Source organism: Alternaria alternata, assembly GCF_001642055.1.
Source record: "Alternaria alternata strain SRC1lrK2f unplaced genomic scaffold CC77scaffold_32, whole genome shotgun sequence".
Lineage (NCBI taxonomy): Eukaryota > Fungi > Ascomycota > Dothideomycetes > Pleosporales > Pleosporaceae > Alternaria > Alternaria alternata.
In genome coordinates, this window is record NW_017306221.1 from 26,560 (window position 1) to 49,984 (window position 23,425).

General features: G+C 49.0%; 9 protein-coding genes across 9 annotated transcripts in view; 2 read left to right on the forward strand and 7 right to left on the reverse strand.

Annotated features, from left to right (window-relative positions):
- Positions 1 to 3, reverse strand: part of CC77DRAFT_564120 (hypothetical protein) — a 721-nt gene extending 718 nt beyond the window's left edge. The window contains exon 1 of the mRNA XM_018532213.1: positions 1 to 3. This exon is cut by the window's left edge and continues 364 nt beyond it. The gene's annotated coding sequence lies outside the window, so the exon portion shown is untranslated.
- Positions 4 to 2,667: 2,664 nt separating this feature from the next.
- On the forward strand, positions 2,668 to 3,339 carry CC77DRAFT_948761 (hypothetical protein; the record flags this gene model as incomplete). Its single annotated transcript, XM_018535217.1, has 1 exon — positions 2,668 to 3,339. A coding segment is annotated over one exon (672 nt), but the record flags the coding sequence as incomplete, so codon positions are not given.
- Positions 3,340 to 3,622: 283 nt separating this feature from the next.
- Positions 3,623 to 5,151, reverse strand: CC77DRAFT_1001211 (putative aspartate aminotransferase; the record flags this gene model as incomplete). Its single annotated transcript, XM_018523150.1, has 2 exons — positions 5,007 to 5,151; positions 3,623 to 4,950 (listed from the first exon to the last, which is right to left on the reverse strand). The coding sequence occupies exon 2, from the start codon at positions 4,907 to 4,909 to the stop codon at positions 3,623 to 3,625; it is 1,287 nt and encodes a 428-aa protein (XP_018379795.1). The 5' UTR covers positions 4,910 to 4,950; positions 5,007 to 5,151.
- Positions 5,152 to 6,519: 1,368 nt separating this feature from the next.
- On the reverse strand, positions 6,520 to 7,547 carry CC77DRAFT_918980 (hypothetical protein; the record flags this gene model as incomplete). The annotated part of the gene is made up of 2 exons (XM_018533697.1): positions 6,520 to 7,196; positions 7,298 to 7,547. Coding segments are annotated over 2 exons (927 nt in total), but the record flags the coding sequence as incomplete, so codon positions are not given.
- A 4,715-nt stretch (positions 7,548 to 12,262) lies between these two features.
- Positions 12,263 to 12,659, reverse strand: CC77DRAFT_1066952 (hypothetical protein; the record flags this gene model as incomplete). Its single annotated transcript, XM_018528941.1, has 2 exons — positions 12,263 to 12,293; positions 12,358 to 12,659. 2 exons carry the CDS (start codon positions 12,657 to 12,659, stop codon positions 12,263 to 12,265), a joined length of 333 nt encoding a protein of 110 aa, XP_018379797.1.
- Positions 12,660 to 13,856: 1,197 nt separating this feature from the next.
- Positions 13,857 to 16,191, reverse strand: CC77DRAFT_1025775 (alpha/beta-hydrolase). Its single transcript, XM_018526137.1, has one exon. The coding sequence runs from the start codon at positions 15,704 to 15,706 to the stop codon at positions 14,045 to 14,047; it is 1,662 nt and encodes a 553-aa protein (XP_018379798.1). The 5' UTR covers positions 15,707 to 16,191; the 3' UTR covers positions 13,857 to 14,044.
- A 451-nt stretch (positions 16,192 to 16,642) lies between these two features.
- Positions 16,643 to 18,580, reverse strand: CC77DRAFT_975182 (hypothetical protein). The gene has a single exon (XM_018535915.1). It carries the CDS (start codon positions 18,566 to 18,568, stop codon positions 16,835 to 16,837), a length of 1,734 nt encoding a protein of 577 aa, XP_018379799.1. The 5' UTR covers positions 18,569 to 18,580; the 3' UTR covers positions 16,643 to 16,834.
- An 898-nt stretch (positions 18,581 to 19,478) lies between these two features.
- CC77DRAFT_1001221 (steroid monooxygenase) lies at positions 19,479 to 21,609 on the forward strand. Its single transcript, XM_018523151.1, has 2 exons — positions 19,479 to 21,115; positions 21,166 to 21,609. Exons 1-2 carry the CDS (start codon positions 19,813 to 19,815, stop codon positions 21,477 to 21,479), a joined length of 1,617 nt encoding a protein of 538 aa, XP_018379800.1. The 5' UTR covers positions 19,479 to 19,812; the 3' UTR covers positions 21,480 to 21,609.
- Positions 21,610 to 21,637: 28 nt separating this feature from the next.
- Positions 21,638 to 23,401, reverse strand: CC77DRAFT_1099936 (hypothetical protein). Its single transcript, XM_018530032.1, has 2 exons — positions 22,681 to 23,401; positions 21,638 to 22,596 (listed from the first exon to the last, which is right to left on the reverse strand). The coding sequence occupies exons 1-2, from the start codon at positions 23,353 to 23,355 to the stop codon at positions 21,673 to 21,675; spliced, it is 1,599 nt and encodes a 532-aa protein (XP_018379801.1). The 5' UTR covers positions 23,356 to 23,401; the 3' UTR covers positions 21,638 to 21,672.
- Between the last annotated feature and the right edge of the window lie 24 nt (positions 23,402 to 23,425).

A 23,425-nucleotide genomic window follows, 5' to 3' on the forward strand; every position in this document is an offset into this window, starting at 1 on the left:
CCTAACCCTAACCCTAACCCTAACCCTAACCCTAACCCTAACCCTAACCCTAACCCTAACCCTAACCCTAACCCTAACCCTAACCCTAACCCTAAGTATATTTGTATTAAAGCGTTGTTGTCCTAATTAATTAGTGTTTTGTACTGCTAAAATTCAGTTGTGTAGTTAGCGGCAGATTTAGTTTGTTGTAGTTTCTAGATTTTCTGCTTAGCAATTACATCTTCTTTAAAAGGTAAGAATACTTCTTGCATTTTTATTTTAAACGTAGTCTAATCCTCAACAAGGTTCGTATTGCCTCTGTTAACAATAGTAGAATCTATATAGCGTTAGATAAACAGATTAGCCTATTTCTCTGCGTCTTCTTAGAAAAAAGTAGAGGCCTAAACAACTTTGTCCTTATCTTTAATCTTGTCTCTTTTAAAGTAGAAGTATTAGTTAACTTAGAGTAGCTATGCCTTAAGCTTATTGCGGTTACTATAGTAGGTGTTAGGCTTATTAGCGCGAACGTTAGTTCCTCTAGCAGTCTAGAAATTAGCAGAGGTATCTATTACAACGTTACTTATCTTAAGGGTGTTTAAAGTGTAAAGGTTATCCTTAGATAACCTAAGAGTTAGTTCTTAGGGAATAAGTAAGTGCAATAGACAAGGTTAGTGTAATAGCATAATTAGTAGATCGATGTAATATTATAAGGGGTTGTAGGAGAACGAAGTATAATCCTTAGATTAAATACTAGAGTCTTATACAAAGTTAAACACACTAAGCTATAAGGGTTTAGTGTCTAAGCTATATACTAATAAGTATCGCGCTTAGTATTAAGCGTGTAAGTGCTTATTAATAAGCAATACAGTGCTAGCCCTAGTTATTAGCTAACTAGTCTTGCTTACTACTAAGCACCTGTTTCGGGCCTAGCGTGTATCTGCTTACTACTAAGCAGTTACGTAACCTTAGCGTAGTTGCTGTGCCGCAATCCTTTAACTGTGCTGCTTAATCCTTTAACTGTGCCGCTTAATCCTTTAAAGTAATTACGCTTACCTCTGTCTCCTCCTAGGTATAGATCGTAACACTAGATTACTTCCTTTCTATAGCTTAACTACTATCCTTTCTAAGAGGTTATGTTTTTTTAAAGTAGTATCTAAATTCCTTTAAGTAGCTTAGTTACTTAGGCACCTAACGTTTGTAGGCGCCTTAACGTATTAAGGCACTTAACTACTATTAGCGCCTATCTTTAAAGATAGGCACCTATCTACTATTCCTTAGTTAAGCTTACTATTATAAAAACTTCTAAAACTATTAAAAGTTTTACTAGTTAAAGACACTTAAGTCCCTTAGACAGCTTACTTTCTATACTTTAATTACTATCCTTTAAGAGAGTACGTTTTTACAGGAGGTAGCTTAGTTGCCTAAGCACTTAACTACGCGCCTATCCTTAAAGATAGTTGCTCGCCTTCTACTACTTGTCTATTTTGTTATTATTATCTCTTAGAGTAAGAGCCTACCTATTAACTAACGCACTCTTAGCAAGCTAAGATTTAGGTGTCTTAACTAGCTATTAGCTTTAGTTAATAATTAGGTGCTCTCTTATATAGTATAGGAACAGCGTTTAGCTTAAGATTTACGTTGTAGAGTTTAGGTAGTAGAAAATAGCTTAGAAGTATAGTTTCTTATATAGAAAACTATATAGACATGCGCAGCCCTATATAAACTATAAAGCAATTCTGCAAAGTATAGAGTCTAGTAGTTCGCGCTAAGTATACTAGTTTCTAGCATAAACTAGCTTATATAAGCTGTATACTAATTAATATCGTAAAGTTTTAAGTCTAGTAGTTTGCGCAAGGTCTAGTAGTTTGCGCAAGGTCTAGTAGTTTACAACGTTATATATTAATATCTCTATAAGTAGAGTAGCTATTTACAAACTAAATACAGATTTAAAATTGTAGCGTAATTCTATATTAAATTGTGTAGCTAGAGCGCTGCAATAGTAGCTGTGCAGCGTGCAGTTACGTAAGGAACATTAAAACTCCACCTCTACACTTAAGCGCAGATATCTTAACAAGGAGAGTAGCTATTAACAAACTAAATAGAGATTCAAAATCCTAGCGTAAATCTGCACAAAATAGCTTCTTTTAATTTTCTCTAGCTAGCTCTCTAGTGTAGCTAGCTAACCGCGATCCTACTACCGCGATCCTACGCCTCGCTTCTTATCGCATTCTTATCGCTACTAACAAAACAGCGCGATTGTAGTGCAATCGCGCACATCCTCTAGGGTAGGGAGATACGCAACTAGAGCAAGTTAAGACCACGAAAGCTAATTCGCGGTGCCGACATAACGTGACTAACATGTCTGGGTTTCCGAAGACGATACGAGATGCTATTTAAGTCTGCTATTCGCTCGGATTCTATTACATATAGATCGACGCTCTCTGTATTATTTAAGACAACGATGATGAAAAGGCATTAGAGATTGCTAAGATGCAAAGCATCTACTAGAACGCAGCGCTTACAGTCGGCGCTGCAAGCGCAGCTAATAGTACAGACAGCTTTCTTTAAGACCGTACATTCAAAGAAGCGTACAGTAAACTGTTCCGCATACTGTATTATCGCAAGCAAGACAATTACACTATAGAAGGTTATCTATTCCTGTCCGAGCTACTAATAAGTAACGAATATCAAGAGCCCCTTAACAAACGAGGCTGGACAATGCAGGAAGACATGCTATCTCTCCGCCTCCTAAGATTTGGATTAAAGCAAACAACGTGGAGATGTCCGACATATCCTGAAGGTATTAACATTGACGGTGGAAGTTGCCCTATTAGGACAAACATAGACCCGGCCTTTGATGTTTACGTTCCTAGTCGGAATGCTGAAGTGCGATCAAGAATGCTTAAGGAAGGTCCTCTAGCATTGTCTAACGTATACGAAAGCTGGCAGCGTAATATCAAACAATACACGCTTCGAAAACTCTCGAAAGTAAGCGATAGATTGCCCGCTTGTGTAGCTCTGGCGGAAAACTTTGGCGAGATAATGGGCTTGCCCTCTTCTGATTATCTTGCAGGGTTGTGGAAGCCTGATCTCATAGTGCAGTTGCTGTGGTATCGGCTCAAAATACCCGATGTCCCGGTCACAAATTCGCCAACATGTCTTGGACCAACTTGGTCATGGGCGTCTCTCAATGAGCCAGTTCGGTTCTTCGAGCGTTACCTAACGTTATCCAATCTTACTTTAAAAGCAGAAGCCCAATACATAGACAGTCAAATCGAGCACAAATTTGAGCAATCCCCGTTCGCCGAAGTGGAACGCGGTCGCCTTGTTTTGCAAGGCCGGCTCCAACAAGCACACTAGTTAGGGTTTGTTCTTGTCGCACATGTCGCATCTTGGGAGGTGATGCCTGTCACTATAACGTGGGACATCGCTGGCGACATAGATCCGAAAAACGTTTGGTGTTTCGAAGTTGTCGGTTCTTCCATGACTTCGGGTTTGATCCTCGTCGAAAAGGGACAGGAGGCTTTTGAGCGTGTTGGCTACTTTGAGTGCAGTGGTGAGGAGGAACATGCATTAATACAAAAGTGGTTCCACAAGGATGAGCCAAGGATAATCTCAATTGAGTAGCACGTCGGACGCATCTCTACGGCACGCTTAGTAGCAGAGCCTCACTTTGAAGTGCTAGCTCAATGCGTCGAAACCCTTCTTCTATGTACTTGCTTGGGTGCGCAAAGCTGACACGGAACATACCCGGCGTCTCACTATCGAAGTTGCCTCCCCATGCCAAATATACCTTTTGCGTGTACAGTGCTTCTCGTATCCTGTGCGCTACAGCTTTGTCGTCTATGTCGGTTTGCTTCAGGTTGTGATGGCGGCGGTATGCGTGGCCAAGGTCCACCCACACGAACAGGCCGGCGTGGGTACTGGTAGCGAAGGGAATGCTTTGTTTCTCCAGAAGACCGGTAACAAGTGTATAGGCAGCGTTTAGCCGCTGACGATTCTTGCGCAAGTACTTGATGGTGAAGGCCCGGTCCTCAAGCATCTGCGCGACTACATGGTCCGTGATGGAAGACGGGTAGGAGTAGATGGCAACAGCAGCCACAGCGGCGCGCAACACGGGGTTGGCAGGAGATAGAAGACAACCCAGCCGCCATCCGTTGGCGCAAAAGTCCTTGGAGATACCCCAGACAACGTGAACCAGAGCGGGATCTATGACACCGGCGAGCGGCAGCGACAGGACCGAAGTGAAGCAAGGTTCGCGCCAAACTGAGAGTGCGTATATTTCGTCGCTTACGAGATGCAGGCTATGCTTTGCACAAAGTGCGACCAGGGCGCATAGCACTTCGCGCGGATAGCAGCGACCTAGTGGATTGTGAGGCGAGCACAATAGCAGGCCCCTAACTACAATTCCACGTGCCTGAGCGCGCATCAACGCCTTTTCGTAGCACACGATTGCTGCCAGGCTGAACGGATCTGTCGTACCAAACGTGACGGCAACAGTTCGAACGTGGGGGCGCAGGCCCAAGGTAGCCTCTCCATAGTACGGCCGACCTAGCAAGAAGACATCGCCCTCATCAGCGAGCGCCCAGGCGACATGCTCGAGCGCACTCGAGACTCCATTGGAAACCACAATTTGGTCTGCCTCCAGTGGCTGCGCTGTCTCCAGCTGCGCGCTTAAGAAATGAGCTAAGGCGGTTCGTAACCGTTGACTGCCCACTGGTCCGTCGTCGTACGTCGCGTTGCTGCCAGCGATTTGAACGTGTTCTGTCAGGTAGGCCTCCAATTCTCTACGCATCAGGTAGTTCTCGGCTACGCCTAGGTTCACAAAACCGTCGGGGTTCTCGAGCATGTCCCATTTCTCCCTAATGACCTCCCACATCTCGTTGAAAGTCGATCCAACAACTAAACTCTGAGCTCTCTTAGAGAGCATTGTGTTCAGCGCACTCGATCATCAGCTATCAATACGATTGACTAATCGTTGTTAGGACAATACCTATGGTGGACCTCATCACAGCATGTAGACGTACCTCTGTTATTTCGATAGTAGTCTCAAGTCTAGGGCGTTCGTATCTACCAGGCGCGAAGGCATGGCTTAAGTACCCAGATCGAACGGCACCTTGTGCGACATGACCTAACACTATGCAACACTTTCACTTCTTGTCCTTAGACAAACTGTTACCGATCAGCATCAGGTGTAAGATGCATAAGCTACATCGGGACGTTGTGAGCATTCGAACGTACTACGCAAGTGGAGTCTGACGCTGACATCAGCAGTGCATGAGCTAGTGGTCATATCGGGCGGAAGCCTTGACTTTGGCGAGGAAGGGTTGCCTAAGAGGCCTACAACATCACGAACACCTAGCACTTCTCTTACATTCTCATCTGAATGTATCGTGTGACGAGACCATAAGTTACAAATACTTAGCTGCTGCGTCAATATGCGCTGGAGGACGTAGGTGAGGCATTCGGGCGCCAGCAGGTTTGGGCGAAGGCCGCGGGGTCCGGGAAGCCGGGCGTTGATCCTACTCCTGTTCTGCATCTGCGACCCGTGCGATCGGGTCACACCATGCGCATATCGCTTAACACACTGACAAGTCCGCAGTACATTATGCACCAGTTAAGATGTATCTACCGAACCTCTGATCATAACGCATCGTATTGCACACACACACGCACATTCACACACACACGCTTGTTAGTAGCAAAGCGCTCTCATAGTCAGTCGCATTGAACGGTAGGCTCAGGATTATCTCGTTTCTACCATCGCCATTAAGGTATCTCGTGGGAAAGACAAACTTGTGACCTAAGTTACAGCACGTGATACCACTTCAAGTGGCGCATGGTGATATTTGATTGTACGTGCGTCGAGGTGAGCTTGTGTTTCTCGCACGTCTCCGAAGATAACTACACTTACGGGAAGATCCACTGTTCCAATTTGTGATTATTGACTGACACCACCAACGGCATGTCATTCCAAGATCAAGTCACGTTGAATGTATTCGTGTCGCCAGCAGCTGTTTTGGCATCAGGAAGCTGGAAAGTGAAAGTGGCGTCCCGTCTATCAGCGACATCGGTTAGGTATTGTTTAGATCATTACAGATTACTAGTATAAAGCTATAACCTAGCTCGCATATATCTCATGTCTCCACCCGATCCATCCCCTTCGTTCTGGTCGTACATGTATACTGACACCATGCCAACACTTCCCAAACTCCCTCGGTGAAGCTCCGGAGGCGGGGCCAAGTAGGTCGTGATAGGAGGGGCTAATCCCAGTTCAATGTCATCTTTCGCAGACTGTCCATCACTATGCGTCGTGCCTTGCTTGGTGTCTGATGAGGATCCTCGTATCCCTTCGCATCCGAAGAGCTCTTCATCATCGGACCGCTGTGTCACTTCCGTCGGCTGGGAGAAGTACCCAAAGTGTCCATAAGGATTCCTCCACGACTTCTTGGACTTCTTTGATGGATCGCTTTCCGCTTTGCTTCCAGTCTGCGACGATTGTGCATGCGAGGACTTGGACTTGGTTGGCGAAAACCGTCCTCGAGGTTTCGATGCAATAGACTTGATGGGTTCGAGGTACTGTTTCACAAAGGCCTTGAGCGCTGGTGCATTAGCACAGATGATGCCTATGTGAGCCTCAAGAAGTGTCCAATTCCAGACTTCCCAAAGCTGCCAAGAGACATCGTAAGTCTCATAGAATAGAACCCAGGTTGCGTGCGTTCGTAGTGCCCCAAATGTGGCAGCCCCGTAAGCGGTAGCAAATATTCCCATCAGAGCCACTTTCTGGCGAATCGGAATCTTTGCTTTCCAGTATATGAAGTTTGGCAACAGAGCGGTGACTACGTCCTGCACCGTGGAAATCACGCCGGCAGAGACTATGGCAGCGCCCTCGTCGTAGCAATTGAACTTCACTCCTTGTGCTATCTTGATGACATCCGACTGCTCCCAGTAAGCAGACATAGGGCGACAGACAAAAAAGAAACCGGTAACGAAAGCGATAGTGGAAGCGGTTTGGACCCCAATTGCAGTCCAGGTGACGAATCGAAAGGCTTTCGAGACACCGCGTGAACCCAGGCGACGAAAGAACAGTAGAATAGAGACTTTCACAAGTCCTCCAACGAGGAGCACAAGCATCTCTATCGCTAATATGAGCTTCCTCTGTATTGTGAACAAGGTGAGATCGACATCCCATATATGTATGCCGCTGTGATAGGCATCTGCGGCTGTAAGACGTTAGCTGTGATCAGTGATTTCCATATCATACAATCTTACTGTACGGTACAAGGATAGCTAAGGCAATAATGAATGGCTACTGAACGTGAGTGCGTGTATGTCTTAATTGGAGATAGGGAGCATACAAGGGCAGCTATCATAAGCCAGTCATCCAAGCCAGGATTTCGCTGTAGATAGAATCGGACCCAAATTCTTGCGAAAATAACAAAGAAGGTAATTGGTGACAGGATACCCGCAATGATAGTCGTCACCCTGCCCCTCCCTTCAGGATTAACATAGTTCGGAGCCGGCCATGAGGCAACGACCGATAGAGGAGGATGTGGACCGCCGGGCATGTGAGCGTAGATGAAACCGGGAAGCGACTCGTTATTTCGTTGATATAGCGGAAGGTCAGGCCATGCTTTGGAGCCATGAATATATATTTTGAAGCGTTCTATCTCTCGGCTGCTCATCTTGTCCATTCTGATCTAAGTCTGGTGACAATAGCTGCATCAGGCCGCCACTGGAAACATGATTCGAGCCAGTGGGTAACGGCATTGTCGGCCTCGGCAAAGGTCTGATACAGAGCTGAGTAGCTGGTAGTGTCTTCGCATGCATACATCCTTTGGACGCCGTTAATTTAACGGCGTCGCGTAGTCCTTGATGATGATCCCGCCGAGAACCTCGGTAGGCCTTGGTAGGCTTGCGTAGTAGGTGGCTGGCGCGCATCCATGCACTGCATGTTTTTGCTACCAGCGGATAGAAATCTCTCGTGTATTCGAGACAGTCACAGCACAATGTCTTTTTCGCGAGAGCTGACAGAGACTTCACATCGTGGAGGAGCCGGACGAGAAGGCTTCAATCATTGTGAGAATAGACCCTGATCGATGTGGACATGCATACTAACCCGACATCGGTTTACCATGATTATCAGTGACGGTACGTTTGCCTCTCTTGAATGCAAGACCGAGCACTATGTTCCTTTTGAGCGCCTGTTCAGACATCACTGGGTGAAGCTCATGGGGTCAGTTGTTACTAATGACCCTGGTTTTAGGTCGATGGCGCAAGCAGCTCGTGCAGCTGTCACTTTCAAGATAGGCTTAAGGGGTACCGGGTACCGGGGAGGCCACGCAACGCCGAGCAAAATTTTGGCTCTGGCCAGCGTTCATTCGCTGGCATCATCCTAGCGTCCGTTGCCATGTGCCTTCTGCAGGTCTGTGCAGCCACGCGATCGGCAGTCCTTAGCGTATGCAACTGAATGCCGAGGCGTTCACCCTATGTTGGAGAGCAATATGTTGTTACTGCCGATTCCATCACCTGCACAAGTGACTGCGTATGTATTTACTGTGTGCACAGCTTAAGCGCGGAATCACGTCGTGGAGAAAGGCGCTTTTGCCATGCTGTACGTCACGGCTGCTGCCGCTGTCACACGTCCTGCAATCCAAGTTTGGCACCGCCGTTTCAATCTGTCACCTGCATGAGCCTAGACGAGAAACCTTGCGACAAGATAGGGCAAACGCGCGATGATCCAGGTCAAGAACCTGTTTGTGCGTCAGAAACGGGAAGGGCCGGACGCCTGATCTTTCGAAGGGTCGCACTGACGGAACATGTGGGATTCAGAAGTGGAGATGTCCGACGTGAACAGCGGGGGCAAGCTAGCGAAGCACGTAACGCTTGCGAATACCACCGAGCGTGCCGAGATAACGGCTATTCACAACCTTGAAAACTGGGTATACGGAGCATGAATCCCGAATGTTCCACAACACCTGTGATCCAGAGGGTCTGAGCCGTCATGAGAGAAGACTGTTGCTTCAATATTGGAACGCGTTCTGTTATGCTGCACTCAGTGCGTGAAGCTCGCGAAGCAAATCAAGATCAAGATCATTTTATACGCAGCGGTCCCTCGTAGCCTACATGCTAGCAGAAGAAGTGTTGTGCAAACAGTGCTGCGATACATTTCGTGTCTCCAGTCGTGCTTGGCTATGGACGTGATAGGGAATTCGTAGCGATGAATTTGACAATGACTCGCTAGCCTCTCCAAGCGTTTTAAACGGCCTCAAAAGCGAGGGAGACGGGAAATAGGGCCGGTCCATGGCTAAATAGAAGTAGCGATGGGTTGCAGGGCAGAGCGAGAAGGCCTCGACCTTTTCCGCGTAAAAGTTGGAAGTACTTGATCCGAGTCGAAGCATTCATTGTGATCATGAAACGCGGCGGATCTCGAAAAAGACGGTGAGCAGTTTGTAGGAGCGCCATCTTTGCAGAAGATGATAGCCGGTCTACGGGATTGCAGCATGGGCAGCGCGGCATGACGGGCGTTAAGCGTGATCGCTTCAAGCCGCACAAAGCTGCCCCATCGAGGAAGACTTGTTTCACGGTGCAGAGTTAGACCATTGCTTTTCTCTCCTGCAACACTGCATCACGTGTGCCGCTCTTACAGTTTGACAGACGGTGGTTGTCTCGGCAGCTGGATCACTCGTAATTGGTAACGGCAAGTTCCCTCGCGGCCATCCCCTCATGGGTTAGTCGGGCATCGGCGCATCTGCTACTTCTTCATGACTACTCGAGGTGTGTCATATCCATATCCTGCTAACTACCGCAACGATACTTCCACTTCGAGTTTAGAGTAGTTCCACATGATGTCGTGATCTGACCATGAGGGTCCTAGGTTTAAGCGGCAAGCCCTACTTCGGCCGTTTGCGAACCCTGCAACTCTGCTTCAAGCTCCGGAGATATTAGTCGCACGGACTTGCGCGATGAGGTAACGGGCGATACACCGATAGCTGATCTCTGGATCGACAGCCCGCCGTGTATGATGGCATGTGCTCTTCCCATGGAAAACGCAATGATGCGATATGCGCGAGGCGTATGCGTCGGCAACGAGCGGAGAGGCGAGTCCCTCAACCGTGGCGTCCTTCCCTAGCTGATTGACGTATCGCTTTATCAGATTCCAGGCTGAGCCTGCTGGCAAGACCGCTCTTGGACATTCTAGGATGCAGAGGATTGGACGCGTTCAGTAGAAGGATAATGCAGTCTTGGGTGTGCAATCATTTCGGAGTAGAGTGGTCTATCATCTCTTCTTAGATGGATTTGATAGTCGCTAGCTGCCCGTTGCTCTTGTACCTAAAAGTATAGGTGAGCTCTGTGTTGCGACGTATCTAGTAATGCAGGCACCACCAACCAGCTATGTTCTCCGGCACTCCTTGGTAATCCGTTACAATGGTCGCACGTTGTGCGATGCGAGAACTAGATGTGGCGAAAGACCTGAAATCTGCCCTAAGTATCGTCGATTTTGTCCGTCAAACGCAAGCGTGTCGATGCCGCCAATCGTCTTATTGACAGAGTTAGAAAGCCCTTCATTCTCGAGCTGGAGGTACGTCGTGGTCTACTTAGCGGAGACATGCGCGTTGCCGAGATGCAGAAGAGCAACGGCAACCAATAGAGTGTGGGGTGTTAAGGCTCGCGTGTTGCCGATCAAGCTCGTGGCAGAAGCTTAGCTGATCACAAGCATTGAGCCATCGGTCACCAGGGTCATGTAACCGCGCACTTCCTCTATTGTATCTGTGGCGCACACAGAATGGGTACTCACCTTAGGTGTCTTGAGCCAGATCTGCTGGGTGAAGGAGTGACTCGCATGTTGTTGCGCATACGCTAAGCTTGCATCACGTAAGGTCTCGGAGGTGGTGGCGCTCTTTCGCGGACAATTGGAATCGGAAATAATGACAAGTGAGATGGTTGCAGAGACTCGGCATAGTGGACACGGAGTGGAGCAGGAGCGAACGAGGCGGACAGACTCTGCCAGGGAGGGTGGACCTGCAAGAACCCTGATCGGTGCTGCGGAAGTGTGATGCCGTCATCGTGCGTGGGCCGAGCACGTCAACTTGTATATCAGTCGCAGCTTCTCTTCCGTGCGCGAAGAGCATATTATGGCGTGGCACTAGGAGAACGCGTAGATGCGCACACCAACACGATATCCATTCGTTGTGATTGTTGGTCCTTGATCAAGATGGAGGGTCCGTCTCCTGATAGTGATGACGTGCTGGCACGTATCATACGCCTACCATAGTCTTGCTGATATCAGGGCATGTCGCAAAGAGCTATAGAAGCCGTCTGAAATTCTAGCATCGCCGGTGATAAGAACGCATGTGAATAAACAGATTATCTTCAAGGTACGATTGGAGTTATGAATCGTAGCGCAAAAGATAGGCGAAAGGGATCTTAGAGGCTGTCAGCTCCACGACAAACAATCGTGTGGGATGCAAATTTTTGAGTACATCACGAGATGTGAGTTCAGTGGAAGGTTACGCAGCATGATCGTAAGTTGCGCAGACTATACCGGAACGACAGAGAGGCACAACGCATCATTCACCCTTTCAGAAGCTGTGAGACCTTGAAGATTATGGTTGTAAGTCACAAAGCCTCATAACGAACGCCTAGTCTTGCCCGTAGAAGAAGAGGCCATAGCGGTTGATCGAGCGCTGCGAAGCGAGGCTTTGTCATTACGTTTGATGAGCTCAAAGCATATAATATCCTTTGTTATTCTCTTCCCGCTTGAGAGTTCTCGTTCATAATCCGAACTTTAGCCTAGACACCTCAAAGAGCGTAGCTCATTGAAGTATACACTAGAGATCTATATAGATAGACAGTCGTAAAGAGACATCAGTTATTAGAGAGTCTTGAAGCACGCTTTGAAAAGCACGATCTGGAGTCTTGAAAGATACTTATAAGGATTACGAAGATGCTCTCTTGCGTTGTTAGCTATCACCTCAAGCTGATCGCATAGTTTGGTCATCTAGTTTTCTTGACCTCTCCCTTTCAACACTTACATTCAGACCTGACAAAAGCTTATGCGCATCCGCAAGACTGGCTTACGAAATTGGCAGCGAGCTACAAGCATAGGTACTTCAACAGCGGAAGAGAGAATTGATAGCAGATGCGGTCAAGGCAGTTATTATGGCAATTCATTGAACATTTACTCTAGCATCCGCTGACTGAATTCGTTCCTCGGCCTATTATCCAGACCATCCTGGTAACAAGTCGTGTAACGCTGGCTGTCGTATCTGCCAAGCGAGTTCTATGGACACCAACCGTCGTTAGGGTCAGCCCTATAGACGAACGCCGTTAGCTATCGTTGTCGTTCCACAATCAGGGTTAGGGTTAGACACTTACTTGACATACCAGTCGTACTTGGTAGACTCGCCTCCTTGCCAGCAGCCATTGATCTCATCCTCCAGTCTTGATATGCAGTCTTTGGCGGCCAAGGTATATCCTCCGTTTCCTCTCCAGCCCACTGCGAGGTCCACCCTGATACCGTTGCAACGACTGTTGGCACACCAGGTCTTGGTTGTACCAGTATTCTGGAACCAGCCTGCAAGCTGGCCGTTGTTGCACAGGTCTCTAATAGCACCCTTGAACGAATTCTTGTTGCAATCGTCAATCCAGCTTTGACCGCCGGAGTAGCAGCCGGCCATGGTGCCGGTGACCGAGGCTAAGAGAACGAGAGAGGTAGAAAGCTTCATCGTGAAGATTTTGGTTCAAGAAGAGCTGAGATTGAATGTCGGTGCTGTTGACTCGGAATCTGATGGTGGTGAGGGACAACAATGGGGAGGCGCGCGACTGTTCTTATACTCGACATAGTTGACTACTGATGGACCGGGCTACATTTTCCAATCTTCAGCTCAGGCTGGGCGCATGTCGACTATGGCATCAAAGAGACTGGAATCCTGATTAGCGATGTTCCTTGAAGGAAAATTGGGTATCACAGGCACTGTCGGCCAACCCGCGTGCGAGCAACTTTGGTGAAGGAATGCGCTACTAGCTGGGCCTGAATGGTAGAGTTGGATGCCTTGAAAACTCATGCAAGGCCACCCGTGCATCGTTACAACAACATTTATCCACCACCGAACTTGGAGGCCATTTTCACATGGTCAATGCAAACAACGACTCGAACGAACGACCCGCCTTGTGAAGTTACAGATGATGAGCGAGACAAGACACCACAAGACAATGAGTCGTCCTTATGTCCTCGTGATGGCGCCCGTCCAAACACCCTACGGAAGTCTTTGGATAGGACCTTAGACCATAATGGATCTATGAACTCCAATGTGATCCCAGAATCAGAACGACATCCACTTTCCGAAAGTTGTCACCAAGCGAGGTATCGGGCGTAGGATACTTAATTACGCCAAGGTGTAGTTGTGGATGGGATTACGCCTTAGTGGAGTATCTTCCGCATTCGACATCTGCAAATATGAGAGACCTGCCTGATTGGGGAAGAATAGACGCTACATGAAGGTGAAGAGCAAGGGTGTCTGCAACCGAGCGGAGTCTTACCACTATAGGATGTATCTCCACGCAATGGACCTGCAGATCCTACAACAGTCGGGTAATATTCTCACCAACGTCCCGCCTCAAATTTCATTCCTCAAAGCGTAGCCGCAATCATCAACTTCATCAATCTGGAGGTATACAGGAACATAGATAGCGATTAGTCCTTTCCAAATCCTATGCTCTCCTACCGATCTAGAAGCTGGAAAACCCGTTGGTGCACTGCAAATCTTGTCACGCTGCTAGATCATGTCTTCATTCACGCGCAATCAACGTCTTTATAGGCCCTGTACCGCGTATTCACTATTCGGGAGTCTAGACCCGTGGTAATTTGCCTAAATAACGCGTCAAAAACGGTCAATGCATGCCATGGCTTCACGCGAACCGTAGACAAATCGAAAATAGGATAAAGAAGTGGCGCGAGGCCACATACGGCCTCTTCGTGAAGTCCATTCGTGGCCACTTCACAGCGTGCGCAAGATGTTGCATCGCATTGGGGTACGTCTATATACGGGAAATCAAGTTCGCTCTAGATCCAAGACTTCGGTGGCTCTGTGCCCTTCAACTTCCGGTACAAGAAATCCTTGGTCCTTCGCAACGCATATGAATTCGTGGTTGCGACTCCATGCTCGCCTCCCGGGATAACCACCAAGTCGAAATCTTTGTCTGCTTGGGTGAGCGCGTTGACAACCTGCATCGTGCTTGCCGGATCGACGTTCGTGTCCAGCTCGCCAACAGTAAGTAGCAGGCTACCTTTCAGCTTTCCTGCATTCACAACGTTGGAGCTATCTTCGTAGCTCTGGTCGACGGGGTACCCCATCCATGCCTCGTTCCACCACAACTTGTCCATGCGATTATCATGACATCCGCAATCTGCTGCAGCGACGCTGTAAAAATCATTATGAAAGAGGAGAGCACTCATGGCATTTTGACCGCCAGCGGAACCTCCATATACTCCAACGCGGCTGATATCCATCCAAGGGCGGGTTGACCCGGCCGCCTTCATCCATGCAATCCGATCGGGGAATCCTGCGTCTTTGAGATTCTTGTGGCATACGTCATGGAAAGCCTTGGAGCGCCAGTTGGTGCCCATGCCGTCGATGAGAACGACAACAAAACCCTGGTTCGCAATCCGATGGGCCTCGTCGTGGCTCATATACGCTTTTGGTACAAAGAAGTCATGTGGTCCAGCGTAAATCTTCTCGATAACGGGGTACTTTGTGCTGTTGTCCATTTGGTAAGGGCGGAAAACAAGGCCGTAGATCAGGGTAGAGTTGTCCCTGCCTGGGGCTGCAAAGCGCTCGGGTATGGGCCAGAGAAGAGAGTCAAGATTGCCTTCGTAAACATCGGCGGTCTTGTTTCCAGTCTCGGCGTCACGCGTGACGGTCTTCTCGGCCATATCCATGCGAGACCATGTATCTGTAAAGGCCGATCTGTCGTCGTTGAATAACCAGGAATGGTCGCCGTCGCCTTCGGTCAAAACCTTGAAATCTGAACCATCGAAATTTACTCGCGCTAGGTGGGCGTAGTAGGGATCCTGGCCAGATACAGCACCAAGAACCTTGATCCAGATTTTTCGTTTCATCTCGTCGACGTAGTCCACGGAGCGCACAACCCATTCTCCTTCCGTGATCTGGTTTTTCACTTTCCCGCTTTCCATGTCGTACAGATAGAGATGATTCCAACCGTCGCGCTCACTGGCCCAAATCAACTCGCTTGAGTTCGAACTCTTGAGCTCCTTGTAGTAGAGCTTTTGTGAATAATCAACAAAGGTATCGCTTTTCTCCTCTACTAGGGCGCGCACATGTCCGTTAGTACTCATGCCAACTATACGCACAATCTGATGTCCCCGTTGATTGTAAATGAAGCGAAATTCGGTGCCTTCCACGTTCCACCCACCATCCAGTGAGTAGATCTGGTATGGATTCTCGAATAACGTATTGTCCGTGGCAACCTCGCGTTTGTTCGTCAAATCGAACATTCGAGGCCGATCAATGGTCACATTGTCACCAGGCTTAAGATACTGGAATTGATGCAAGCGGGGTTGCAGCTGGTCGTAAGGGCTCGACTCGACTTCGTACACGATGTGATCCTGGGCGGGCGTAGATTGGAATACGACGACAAATTCGTTGTCCGGTGAGGGGTACGTTATGTTGCTGAAGGGACTATCTTCCGTTCCTGTTGTCGACATTTGCACCTCTCGCCCATTCGAATCCCGGTACCAGACATTGTTGTCTCTGAAGAAGACAGGCGAATTCTCAGTCCCGTTGCTCTGGCGTTTGTCAAGGCTTTCGAAATCTTCGGCATGTATGTTCTTCAGTTGTGGCGAGGCCACGCGCTCAGGACGAAGGCCATCTTGCGCTGCAGAGGTCTGGGGTACAGATGATAATAACAAAGAAAATGCAATATGCATGTAACGAATGTAAATCTGCATGACTGAATACAGACTAAAGAATGTGGTTGAGTGAAACGACTGTGTCGCCAACGACTATCTTGTGGCCTTACTCGATAATCGAAAGACGAATAAGGTGGAAGCAACAGCGACTTTTTGCATACTTATATTGGGTGCGCAACGCATGACAGTCCTCTCACAATTTGTGATTACGAGGTAGCTCGTGTACTTGGTCCGTGGCTAGCGAAGACTCCTGAAATTCGATCGTGCCCCGCCTTAGCAAGCTAAATTTGTCGTTCGGCGCTGTGTACTCGGCCGTTTTGGTTTCGCACGCAGTTGCATACCGGCACGGCTCGCTGCGCTCCATGAGCGCCGTACCTGTACCTAGGCATTTGGTCCTAGACCATGTCATTCTCGTATCCCTGTGACTGGAAGGCGAGGCACAATTCTGGCTGCAACTCGCGCGGCCACGTGATGGGCGCCTGAACCGCGTGTAGATGCGTATTGAGTAGGTTGCTGGCGATCTCAAGCTATGATCAGTTTTGATGGTAAACCTGCAGTAATTTTCTGCTACAATAGCCTCAATCTTCTTTTAGCACTTCTCACAGCTCAATGTCATGGATCAGACCGTCAACTTGTTTTAGATCGTGGGACGTGCTGGCTAGGCGAGACGATCCGTGCGGGAACATCAAACTCGAACAATGGCTCTCTCTTCTTCATAACCTAGTATCTCACAGATCATATGGTCTTCATTCATACTGCTACCCGTTACGTGACCTTGGGTTCCCAAAATCTCGCTCTGGACTTGTATCCTTCAATCTCATATCAGCGCTCATCAGCCGCACTCGAAATGACAAGAGTTGCAATAAGACTCCGCCTATCCTCCGAGGCAGGAACCATCTTTGTCGAAAGTTTCCATCATCGAAGTCAGACGCCTACGTACCGAATGTTCGGCTGCGGTGGTGTCTCCATGCCATTTCCAATGAAGTAATCTACATGGGCATTCTGCAGATAGCCCTTCAGCGTCATACCGTTTCGGTAATTTGGATTGTGCGCCAGTGTGTACAGTCTCCTTTTCGTCGGCTGATCAGTGGTAAAGATGATCAGCTCACTCATATCCTCATTCGTTGTGACGACCTCTTCCCTCCAATCACCAAATATGTCGCCTAGAAAAGCTGGATTGGGGTCACCAGGGTTCACTGCACCGTAATCGCTGATGCGGAACAAGCGGGGTAGCGAGGAAGATGTAGTAGGAGCCTCTGGGTTCCATTTTTCCACTTTGCCGTCGTTGTACAGCTCCATTGTGTCGTCACCGTCCCACCAGAGACCCAGATGAGCCCAGGGAGCGAGTTCGCTACTATTGGTGATGCTGGAGTTGCTGGGCGCGTTGTACAGTCCGTTTCCGCCTGCACTCCAGGACTCCATGCCGGGATGATTAGGATCGATATCGCCAATCATGCCTCGACCAATATCTCCGACAGCGTCACCGTAGTGCTTCCATAGTACCTCGCCTGTACGTGCGTCGTAGTAGTACTCCCACAACTTGGATGGGTTATCTTGCTGGACGCCATAACCCTGTAGACCCGATCTTTCTGGATCGATCTTGGCGACTTGCCAGCGGTCGCCGTGCCCGATACCTGAGTCTGTGAGCGAGTAGCGCATGGTTCCGTTTCCTTCAAGGAGGAACATAATCTCGCCAACCTCATCGACGCCGTCGCCGTCGACATCAAGAATGCGCGTGTTGTGTCCGTCAGATCCTGCTCCAGCGTTCTGGTCGTCCCAGATCCATTTTTGGTTGAGTCTGATGCCGTCAAAGGTCCATGCGGCCATGATACGGTTGAAGACTTTGTCGTCACGGCGGTTCTTCATGAAGCCTACAATGTGCGGTGTGGTGCCGTCGAGGTAACCGATGCCCAAACGTGCGGCGAAAGGGCCGTGCTCTATATAGTCATTTGGAATAGAGATTGATGCGCGAAGAGCACCTGTTTGGCCGTCTAGAACAGCGATGAATTGCTCGTCGTCGTTGCTGCCTTCGTCAAATATGGCCCCGTCGCCAAATACAACACCATTCGCTATGCGTACGATGACTTCGGCGAATCCATCGCTGTCGAGATCGTACACGGTCAAGCCATCCCAATGACCGACGTCAATGGCTGCTGATCCCGGCTCGATGTTGTTCTGGTTCTTGCTATTTGGCCCCATACCCGCCTCCCACAGGAATTCACCGTTGCTGCGATAGGCTTCAAAGCTTTGCTGAACGCCATGTCTGTCAACAAGGTAACCGTACTCGCCGCTTCCATCAAGATCGCCAACCCACACGTACTTGATCTGATCACCTGATCTGATGGGAACACGTATAAGCGGCTCTTGCTTCGTATCAGCCTGGAGTATGTAGCTCGAATTGGTACATGATCGCTCATTCCCATCGATAACTGACCGTACCCAGTATTCGTTAGATCGGCTGAGATCAGGTCCGGAGTCGAGATAGTTTGTGCCGCCAGTGACAGGCTCTGGATTGAGCCTCGTCGCGTTGGCGCCATCAGTTGAGCGATAGATATTGAAAGCGATGTCTTCTGGATCAAGACCAAGTAGTCGCCAGCTGATGAAAGCGCTGTCGTTCTGGGCACGAACAGCGACGATACCTCGCGCAAGGTTTTCCATCGGTCGAGGTGAGGATTGCCGCTTTGTTGCTTGGGATGCTACTGCACACGCCGCAGCAGAGAGGAGAACATGAAAGAATCTCTTCATTGTCTCGGGTTACTTTTGCATATGATCAAAGAGCTTATAGATATCCGAGACTGTGCACTCGTTGTTACAACTATACTCTGCGACTAGACGCCCTTTATACCTCGATCAGTTTTTGCTCGGACTGGACCGACCACACCTATACACCAGTCATGGCGAAACTTCGTGCTGATGCGCGACCAAGCCGGGGTATCTTCACCGGGGTGAACTGACTGGATACCATCCGGACAAACCTCTGTGCTAACTTGTAATGATCAGTATTTGAACATTGTAACGAAGGTGATTTCTTCGAGTTTAGCATCTAATTGAATGTTGCGCACAGATCCCGCCTAACCTAGCGGGTGACGTTTCAGCCAAGACAGCTAAGGACAGCCCTGCACTTTCCCACCAGTAGTGATGCTGTGAACTTCCAAAACCTCCGCGAGCTCAGCGCGAGGCTGTGTCGTTCATCTGATATCAATGAACCGATACCGAAGTCATTACTCCGAAGGCCGAAAGCCTTGCGACGACGATTTTATGTCGCTGAATGATACACCTAGCTTATATCTCGTATCTTCCATACTCTGAAGACGACTTCCTCCAATGCATAGTCTGGGTCTTTACGTCTTTACCCCGCACCTAGCATCCGCCCTGACGAGCGGCTGAGTGTATCTACCCAATCATCATCGCTTTCAAAGTACCTCAGACCTAACAGAAAGTAATACTTCTTGGGCATGGGGTGAGATCCGTTCCGGTATCTGGCAGCTTAGCGCTGACCCCATCACCGGAAATGTAGCACCTGCATCAGCCTTATACGCTATCGCTACATCGATCATGCAAACACGGCACAAAGTGTCATTCAGCCCCTTGACGTGCGCGATTCGGCAATACATGCGATGATAATTCCGAGGAAGCAGGCCTTACAGCCGTTGGTGGTGCTTACGGGGCGTGAATGTCAGACGGTTCGATGCAACAGGATGCCTTACGCCCAGCGACTTGATACTAGTAGATTAAAAGTTCTGGTAATAACCTCGGCACTTTGGATTGACATGTTTGCCTGGATATCGAGGGGCCCGTGGGGCGACAGGGCGTACAGGCCATCGCCACACTTGTAGCATATATTGCAGGTTGATGCACGACCAATTCCTGTCAAGATCCAATTCTTCAGTGAACAGGACACCATGGCGACCAGCAAAGCGATTGATACTGACATCCTCATTGTAGGCGGAGGATTCGGTGGTGTGTATGCAGTATGGCGATTACGGGCTGAAGGTTTCAAAATCCATCTGTTCGAAGGCACTCCGCGGCTAGGCGGTGTATGGAGCAACAACACCTATCCCGGAGCTCGAGTCGACTCGGAGTTTCCCTTTTATCAGCTTTCAATCCCTGAAGTATACAAGACATGGACCTGGTCCGAACGGTTTCCCGGGTGGCAGGAATTGCAAGGATACTTCGACCATGTTGACAAAGTTCTCAGCATTGGCAAAGACTGCACGTTCAATGCACGGGTAAACAAGGCCACTTTCGATACCGAGCTCGGTCGCTGGACAGTACAGACTGAACAAGGCCATGTGGCTACCTGCAAGCACCTTTTGCTGTGTACGGGCTCGACTTACAAGCAACATATGCCAACATGGGAGGGCCTCGACCAATACACTGGAACGCTATTACACTCTAGTAAGTGGCCGAAGGAAGGCGTGGACACACACGGCAAACGAGTTGCAGTCGTTGGAAGTGGCTCAACAGCTCTGCAGATCGTGCCGGAGATGGCAAGAGAAGCTAAACAGCTCGTGGCCTTAATCCGTACGCCAAACATGGCACTTCCTATGAGACAGCGTAAACTCTCTTTGGAGGAGCAGGATTCGCTCAAGGGGATTTTGAACAGCGTGCTGAGGACCGCTGCTCGAAATTCATTCAGCGGATTCCCATACAATCCACCACCTGTTCCATCACCGCAGATGCTATCGGAAGAGGAAAGAGAGAAGTTTCTCGAAGAGCTGTATCAACGCGGCGGCTTCAACTTTGCAGGTGGAAACTTTTCCTCTGCTTTGGTCGATCATAAAGACAACCGCATGGTATACGACTACTGGGCCCGGAAAACGCGTGCGCGAATCCAGGACCCAGTGAAGCGAGATATCCTCGCGCCTCTCGAGCCACCACATCCCATCATAGCGAAACGGAATGGTCTTGAGCAGGATTACTACGAGGTGTGTGATCAGGATCATGTCAGAATTGTGGATCTGAAAGCGACGCCTATTGAGACCTTTACAAAGGCAGGCTTGCAAGTTGGAGGGGAAGAGATACCACTTGATATCATCGTACTGGCGACAGGCTTCGACAATTACACAGGCGCATTCTCTACCATGGGCATCGAAGGAACTGATGGAAAAACATTGATGGATCAGTGGAAGGATGGTGTTCGAACGCATCTGGGTTTGGCGGCTCCTCGTTATCCTAATATGTGGATGGTATACGGGCCTCAAGGTAAGCTGCATCGCTCAAACATCGAGATGATACAGCTAACAGCGATGAAGCGCCAACTGCATTAGGTAACGGACCAACGATAGTTGAGGTTCAGGTCGACATCGTTGTGGACATGATCAAAAAGGTGCGGGAGGAAAAGATCAAGTACCTTGATGCCACCCCTGAAGCGGCACAAGCATGGGCAGATGACATTGCAGTAACGAGCAAGATGTTGGTGTTCGAGGATGCGGACAGCTGGTACATGGGCGCAAACATTCCTGGGAAGAAGAGAGAGATGTTGAATTATCTGAAAGGCTTGGTCGAGTATGACAGGTCGTGCAGGGCTGCAATGCCGGATTGGGAAGGGTTTGTTGTTGAGAGATAAGAGTGCAACATATGAGGGTGCGGGTCAAATGGATGCAGTCCCTATCGCATCGCAGCGACTAACTCTAATACGAGGTACACTCTTGAGTCTGCCAACATCGGCCCATGAAGAGTATAAGATAGAACGTGCGCCAATGCTTAGGACAGAGTGTCAAGTCTAGTTCGTTGCCCACAGGTAGTGAACGCTTTATCTATCATATCGTACAAAAGCCGATCTTGTACTTTTCTATGACAAGATACAATCCATAAGGACCAAAAGCCCTCGGATCCGGATCGTCCCACAGCAACTTCAGCAATTTCGACGCTGTCTTCACATGACCCATGTGGTATCGAGAAAAGTCGAGAGCTGCGAGCAGAAAATCCTGGTGTGACTTGAATGTCAAGCATGAGCCACAGATGATGACAGGCCAGAGCATGGTGTAATCAAATGATAGCTCTGCGAGGTTTGTGGCAAGATCCAGAATGGCGCATGCGTGCGTGTGGAGCGAGGCACGAACGTCTTGATCTGTACATAGCTGGCCAGCCATCGAAGAAGACAGGTAAATGTAAAGGGCGTGGCGATAGACGTCTCCAGCAATGCGGCGCTCTTTGTACCGACTTCTGATAGCTGCTGCGCAATTCGTGGGTGCCACGGTGCTTAAATCGCTTGCTTGTTCTGATAAGGGAGGCAAAGACCAACCATCTATCCGAGCTTTAAGTATCCTGTATGTGTCCAACAAGACAGGTCGAGACTTTGCCTCACCATCCCTATCTTGTGCGACGCTATCACTTTCGACAGCATCTTCTCTCAACCGACTGGCAGCAAGTACTGAAACCAAAGGTATGAGTTCCAACAGGCCATGTAAACCTCCAAGCATAATGCCGCGATAGGCAGACTCGCCAATCTCATCAAGGTGAATGATGAACGAATCAAAGACTATCGAGCGTTCTTGAATAGCAGCATATGGAGTCAAGGTATTGGCAAGGACAAGGTATGCGTATAGCTCACACATAAGGCCAAACAGTTGACGGCAAGAGTCAGTGGGTAGACTCCGTGAGTGAACCCGTAATGACAGGATGAGTTGTCTGCTTGCACGAAGATGCTGAAACATCTTTCCTTGGGTATCGCCAGATATCACCTTCAAAGGCAAACCGAGCCTGGTGTTAGCAGGTTTACAGCAGGATGGGAAGTGTGCATGGAAGCATCTACGCTACGCACATACCTCATAGTGACATAGTATAATGAGAACAACAAGAAGGCGTAAAGTCTTCATAGAATCTTCAGGGCCGGTCCCGAAAGACGCAAGCTCCGTCCGCAGGCTGCGAACGACGGCGGCATAGTGACTCCATGTTGCACGCAACACAAGCCCTTCTTCGATGTTATCGTACCCTGAAAAATGGACTCCACTAAGAGCGAGCAGGCTATGCATGATCAGATCGTCGGAAATTGCCGTGTGCAAGAGCAATCGCACAAAAGGATTGCACGAGGGTGGGAAAGGTACGAGCTGAGAACCCGTCCGGGTGACGTAGTGCTCGAGCAAAGTTCCAGATATCTTGGTCAGAAAACATGGACGCTCTGGGCTCAGGAAAGTGAGACGTGACAAGCTCCAGATAGCGACAGCTTCTGTATTGATGTAGCTTTGGCGGAGTTCTTGTGATTTGAGGCGCATCCCTGTAGCCAGTGGAGTAAGCAATCGCGTGGATGCAGAGGGAGCAGGCCAACGACACGCCACATGGCTCCGCAAACAACCAGAACAAATTGGTCGTTGTTCGTCACATTTCTTCTTCCGTTGTCTACACGTAAGACACCCAGAAGTGGACCTTGGAAAGTTGCGGCTAGGTCTGCGTAATGCTTCCGTAAACGAATTGGTTGTAGGGACGGCGCTGCGCGTATCCATTTAGCATCGGCATACGATATCGGGCTGCGATTCCTCAATAGGCGGGTTCTGCGTGTGGTGTCCGAGCAGG

Bases quoted from the DNA above. Each gene is read 5' to 3' on its own strand.
- CC77DRAFT_1001221 (XM_018523151.1), top strand. From the start codon at position 19,813: ATGGCGACCAGCAAAGCGATTGATACTGACATCCTCATTGTAGGCGGA. The intron at 21,116-21,165 runs GTAAGCTGCATC...ACAGCGATGAAG, and splicing joins GATGGTATACGGGCCTCAAG to CGCCAACTGCATTAGGTAAC.
- CC77DRAFT_975182 (XM_018535915.1), bottom strand. From the start codon at position 18,568: ATGGAAAACCTTGCGCGAGGTATCGTCGCTGTTCGTGCCCAGAACGAC.
- CC77DRAFT_1025775 (XM_018526137.1), bottom strand. From the start codon at position 15,706: ATGTCGACAACAGGAACGGAAGATAGTCCCTTCAGCAACATAACGTAC.
- CC77DRAFT_1099936 (XM_018530032.1), bottom strand. From the start codon at position 23,355: ATGGATACGCGCAGCGCCGTCCCTACAACCAATTCGTTTACGGAAGCA. The intron at 22,597-22,680 runs GTATGTGCGTAG...TTGCCTTTGAAG, and splicing joins TTATACTATGTCACTATGAG to GTGATATCTGGCGATACCCA.